The sequence below is a fragment of the Suricata suricatta genome, chromosome 17, assembly GCF_006229205.1.
Source record: "Suricata suricatta isolate VVHF042 chromosome 17, meerkat_22Aug2017_6uvM2_HiC, whole genome shotgun sequence".
In the NCBI taxonomy this organism is placed as follows: domain Eukaryota; kingdom Metazoa; phylum Chordata; class Mammalia; order Carnivora; family Herpestidae; genus Suricata; species Suricata suricatta.
This window is the reverse complement of record NC_043716.1, coordinates 1,055,023-1,060,726: the sequence shown is the minus strand read 5'-3', so window position 1 is coordinate 1,060,726 and position 5,704 is coordinate 1,055,023. Positions and strand designations below refer to the sequence as shown.

General features: G+C 55.0%; 1 protein-coding gene across 5 annotated transcripts in view; it reads left to right on the top strand.

Moving 5' to 3' along the window:
• Nucleotides 1-5,188, top strand: part of MIS12 (MIS12 kinetochore complex component) — a 5,408-nt gene extending 220 nt beyond the window's left edge. Inside the window, exons 2-3 of one of the 5 annotated variants that reach the window (XM_029928672.1) lie at nt 1-84; nt 3,365-5,188. In XM_029928672.1, coding sequence (XP_029784532.1) covers nt 3,380-4,000 — 621 coding nt within the window. In that variant the 5' untranslated portion in view covers nt 1-84; nt 3,365-3,379 and the 3' untranslated portion in view covers nt 4,001-5,188. The other 4 variants (XM_029928671.1, XM_029928669.1, XM_029928670.1 and 1 more) reach the window with 4 other exon arrangements.
• Nucleotides 5,189-5,704: the final 516 nt, after the last annotated feature.

The following is a 5,704-nucleotide window of genomic DNA, read 5'->3' as shown; positions in this document are numbered from 1 at the left end:
CTCTCCGCGGCAGCAGGAGGTGGTTCAAAGGCGGTGGCGGGAAGCCGGCGCCTGGTCGGTTTTGTCACCCTCCCGTTCGCTTGGGTAAGGATCGCAGGGCTGCATCTCCTCCGGGGACCAGCAGGCAGGGGCGGGGCTGCGCTCGGTATCGCCGCCAGCCGCCAGCCCGCCGGGCCGCGCGCGCCGCCGGCCCCGAGGTCCCGGCATGCCGCGGAGCCGCGGGGCCCGACGGGAGAGGGCGGCTCGCCGGAAGTGGTCCCCGCCCGGCGGGGTCGGGGCTGCGCGGCGGGCGCCTGGGGGGGGAGAAGCCCACCCCGGAGGCGGCTTGGACCGGGTGCTGGACCACGGCGTCCTTCCCTGAGGGGACGAAAACTTCTCGGGGAAGGAAGGTAGCTGGGCTTGGCTGGAAGGGAGTAGTCGGGTCCCGGCCGGCAAAGCGAGGAGCGTCACGGCCAGTTGGGTTGGTTGCTGGGAAGCGGTGAAGGTTCCTGGAATGGGGAGTGAGCGGCAGGTGAGAACGCGGGTGCAAGGCTGGTAAGGGTGGGCTGTCACGGGATAAGAACGGATACCGCACGGGGAGAATCACCCCCACCGCCCCCGGAGCTGATCTGCACGCGGAGGGGCCCAGCCTTACTAGCAATCCGAGAAATCCGCATTAACAAAATAGCCTCGCCGGGGGCGCCTAGCTGGCGGGGTCGGGAGAGCGTGCGACTCTTCCTTTACCGGCATTGAGTTAGAGCCCCACGCTGGGTGCAGAGATGACTTAGAAAACTTGCCTGGTCCCCAAATATCACGCTCACAACCCGTTGGTAAAACCGTGCTGAAAATATTGCTTGTCTTGGTAATGCGGGGGGTAGAGGGGACCCCCCTCCTAGGAGCTCTGAATCGGTCCCAAAGGGATGAAAGGCAAGATGGGAAAGTGTTGAGAACTCCAGGGTTGGATGAAAGTGGCTCTTTTCGCCTGGGCGGAGGGTGGGGGGTGGCTGGGTCGGGGGGGTGGCTGGGTCAGGACCGGGTAGGGATACTGCCCTAACAGCCCAGGGTTGGTGGAAACAGCTGAAGCAGGGTTTCAGGGACTCTCACGGTGCAAATTATTGATACTCCCCGTTGAAGAGTTGATCCGTGTTTTTGGTTTTTGTTTTTTTGGGCGGGGGAGGGGGGTGGTCATACTCCACAATCAAGCCATGTGAACAGTGGCAATATTCTGGTCTCCCAGGATAGTAAAGTCAGGCTAATGTAAACAGTAAGTTGGGGGGTGGGGTGGGGAAAGTGTGTGGGCTGCGGGCTTCCGGTTTTCAGAAAGATACACACTCAAACAATTGGGCGCCTGTGGCGTCTGGGCGGTGCAGCCAGTTTAGCATCCGACTCTCCATTTCAGTTCAGGTCATGATCCCGGGGTTGGTGAGATGGAGTCCCGCGTAGGACTCTGCCCAGAGAGTGGAGCCTGCTTGGGGTTCTCTCTCCGTCTCTGCCCCTCCCCCTCCCCCCATATCTCTCCCAGAAAGTAATAAAAGATAAACAATGTTGCACGTACCAAATTGGCGGAAATTAGAATGCTGGATACTGTCCCCTGTTGGTGAAGACAGGAGGAAGGTTCCTGTGCTGCAGGGGGAGTGTCCGTCAGCCGGAACTGCCGCCTCCCCCGCCTCTAGTGTTCCGGAGAAGATTTTGGCAGTATTTAGTGACACCACATAGGAGTTCACTGCGTGGCCCTGTTAGTACTTGCCTGTGTAAATAGCCAGCAGATCCCCAAGGAACATTGTGGGAGGGTGTTCGTCACACGGTTATTTCTGGTAGCAAGGTGCTGACCAGGTGCCCATCTGCAGAACAGGCACGTCCAGTGTGGCTTATGCTGTGAGAGAGAGGGCAGAATAGTGCCCCAGAACCTTGAGCTGTGAAAACACGACGTGACTGTGGAGGTAAAAATGGAAGCAAACATACACAAAATTACATTTCAAGAATATCTGACACTTGTCAGATGAATTAAAGGTGGACTGAGGCATATGGTTAAAAGGCATATGTTAAAAGACTAGGTTCCCATGGGAGCTGAAAGATGGGAGAATCCAGTAAGAAAGGTCCCAAAAGAGTGCCGTAAAATACACTGTTACGCATATCTAGGTCCTTAACTGGGAAGACAGCTGTTAGTGACAGTCAGATGGCAAGGGCCCTTGTAAGCCATGTCCAAAGAGCTTGAACTTGATCCTGAAGGGAGGCATAGGGGAGTGTGAGGAAATGAAAATCCTGCCATGGAGTCCTGTCCTCTCTACCATGGGTGCGCATGGCCAGATGACAGTGTCTGTGGATGAGGTTACAAAGGCAAAAAGAAATTTTTTTTAAATTTTTATTTTCTGGGGGAGGGGACACAGAACAGACAGAGAAGGAGACACAGAATCTGAAGCAGGTTCCAGGCTCCAAGCTGTCAGCACAGAGCCTGATGCGGGGCTCTGACTCACGAACTGTGAGATCATGACCTGAGCCGAAGTCAGAACGAGGCCCCCGAAGGCAGAAAGAAATCCCACCTGCTTTCCACAGCCCACCAGTTGAACACGGGTTAGCCATCACACACGTAAGTTCTCAAGATTAGCGACGTGTTCTCTTCCCATAAAAGGATTGGCCTGCACCATTTGCTTCAAATTCTTTCATGAAGGTTCTCCTGAATTCACCTGGCAGTTGATCTAGCTGCTTGTTTGAGCTGTCTTTATCTGAAGTAACATGAAGGCTGCTCCCATTTCTGGAATAAGTGTGTTGTTACCCCCCCCCCCACAGTGATGCGGGCCCAAGTGCTATTTTCCCAGATGTTACACTCAGAAGGAACAACCCCCAGACCCTTCAAAACTCAGGTTGTGATTGTAAAGTTGGGAGGAGGCTCACCCAGCGGGCAGCTGGGGCTTTCAGATGGGGGTGGGGGGAGGTGAGGACATTGGCAGGGGTGTGGTTGGAGTGCTGGATGGCGGAGGCTACGTGGGAGGGGGCAGTGGGACCGGGCAAGGAAGCGGACCCCAGCGCTGAGGGCCTCGAAGGCTGAGGTGTCATTTGGTTCCGTGAAGGGGGAGCTGGAGAGGGGCACTTGAGGTCGTGGTCAGAACAGGAGCAGCTGGGGAGAAGAGTGGACATGAGGTCATCTGTCCAGGGCGGTGACGGCGTCAGGAGACCGAGCCCTAGCCCAGAGCCCTCGTTAACGAGGCAGGAGGGGAAGGGCCTCTGGAGGCAGCCTCTGTGTCCTGTTGAGGGTGAGCAGGGCGGCATCAGGGAGCAGAGGCCCCTTGGGTTTTGTTTTGCTCGGTGCCCCCGGCTCTGTAAGAGGACGGCTCCTTTCAGCAGGCGATCCCTCAGCCAAACGGACTTTGTCCTGTGACGTTTGCAGGACTCAGCAGCCAAGATGTCTGTGGACCCGATGAGCTACGAGGCCCAGTTCTTCGGCTTCACGCCGCAGACGTGCGTGCTCAGGATCTACATCGCGTTTCAGGACTACCTGTTCGAGGTGATGCAGGCCGTGGAGCAGGCGATCCTGAGGAAGCTGGAGGGCGTCCCGGGCTGCGGCCTCAGCCCCGTGCAGATCCGCAAGTGCACCGAGAGGTTTCTCGGCTTCCTGAAAGGACGATTCGACAGCCTCTTTGGCAAGATGGAGCAGCTGCTTTTGCAGTTGGTTTTGCGCATCCCCCCGGACGTCTTGCTCCCAGAAGACAAAGCCCAGGAGACGCACCCGTGCAGCGAGGAGGAGTTCCAGCTCCTCCAGAAAGAGATCGCAGAGCTGCAGGAGAAGTCCAAGGCCGAGGCGTGCGCCCAGCAGGCCCTTCTCGCGGAACTGGAGGAGCAAAAAATTGTTCAGGCCAAACTCAGACAGACACTGGCTTTGTTTGATGAGCTTGACAATGTTGGCAGGGATCAGGGGACTAGTGATTTTAGGGAGAGCCTGGGGTTCCTGGTCCAGAACTCCAGAAAGCTGCAGAGTATTAGGGACGACGTGGAAAGGGAAGGCAAAAGACTGAAAGTGGCTTAACGTCTAGGTGGTAACAGGAGCCCGTCAGTGGAATCGGAAGGGGTTTACGTCACGGATGGTCTTACTCTAGCGAGCTGTGCATTTCTCGGTTTTCCTTTGTCCGCTCTTTCTTGTACTCCGAGTCTCCCTCTGTTTCAGTCCACTCTCTTGGGCTGTCTCCACACTCGCTGGACTGGTCCCTGGAGCCTCTGTTCCTCAGAGACTCTCGCAGGGGGAAGGGGTCCCTGATTTGGTAACAGCTCACTGGGGACCTGACCGAAGAGGCACAGGTGTCCTGGCCAGTCCGGGATGTTTAGAAAAGTTCTGCCTTGGTCATGGGTCCTGCGTAACCTCGAGCCCTTTGACTTTCTCTCCACACGCAGTCCCATGAGGAAAGGGTGATGTGGGTGGCATCTCCCCTACCCAGCCACGCATTGCCGAGAGAGAAAGAGGGAGAGAGACAGGGAGAGAGAGAGGGAGAGAGAGAGAGGGAGAGAGAGGGGGAGAGAGGGAAAGGCCAGCACAGACTGCCTGGTCTTGGCCCCCGCCATGGGGAACTTGGCTAATACACAGAAGCAAGTAGAAAACACACCCGGGATCTTAAGAGGAAAGAAGCTGTTTTTGTTCCTAAAACAAGTCCTTTCCGCGATCAGGCTTTCAGTGACGTGGAGCAGCCTGCCGTGCAGGGGCCCGCCCGGGGAAGAGCGAGGACCAGACTCTGCAGACCTCCCGGGACAGCAGGGACCGAGCATGGCCGATAGCGAAGTTTATATGAATTGACTGCTAGGTATTTTTATCATTTTTTTCATCCTTCAGTTTTGAAATCTGTGTCCTGTGCCTAATACTTAATTAACTTATTTATTCATACCCCAAAACATCAAATATTTAGTGCCCATGGGAAATTTTAGCTGTGTCTTGGGCTTAAATTTAGTGGAGTCTAATGCTTCCTTCTGTAATTAATCCGCGTAAAGTATCCTATCCTCCAGAGAAAGGACAGATAGCGAATCTTGCTCTTCAGGTGTTTCCTGCTCTCCATGTCTTCTGAATAACAGGATTTGGAGCAGCTCCCTTATACGGAAGAAAAACTCAGGGTATTAATATTTGCAATTAAAGACTCATAGATTCAAGGTGCCTGTGTTTACCTGGACTGTGTTTATTGTCTAGGAGTCTTTTTCAATCCTGTACAGTAAATGCATATATTTTAAAGGCCTTCGTTTTGGTTTTCTGCTGTCTCGCGTGTCATGATGTATTTCCTTCTTCAGTATGACCTTTTGCCCGAATGAAAAAATTTTTTGCATTTGTAGCTTATTATTACTATTACTATTTAAAGTAACCACTATGCCCAACGTGGGGCTTGAACTCATGACCCCAAGGTCAAGAGTCATGTGCTCCATTCACTGAGCCAGCCCAGTGCCTTGTGTTTGCGTTTATTTAAAACTTAATAATACAGAGGGCTTCATGGTGATTCCCGCAGAGGCGTGGCCGTGCCCTGACTCCCGGAATGAGGAATTCCTTTCGTGCAGGACTGGCTGCGGCGGGGGGCTGAGGGGGGCACCCTGAATTATCTGTGTGGGGCCCTGCATCCAACGGCCAGTGTGTTTCTTAGAGGCACGGGGAGATTGGGGACAACATGAGGCTGTGTGACTGCAGAGGCAGACGGGGGGCGACGTGTCCCAAGCCCAGACGCCAGCAGCCACGGCCGGCTGGCAGAGGCAGGGAGCAGAC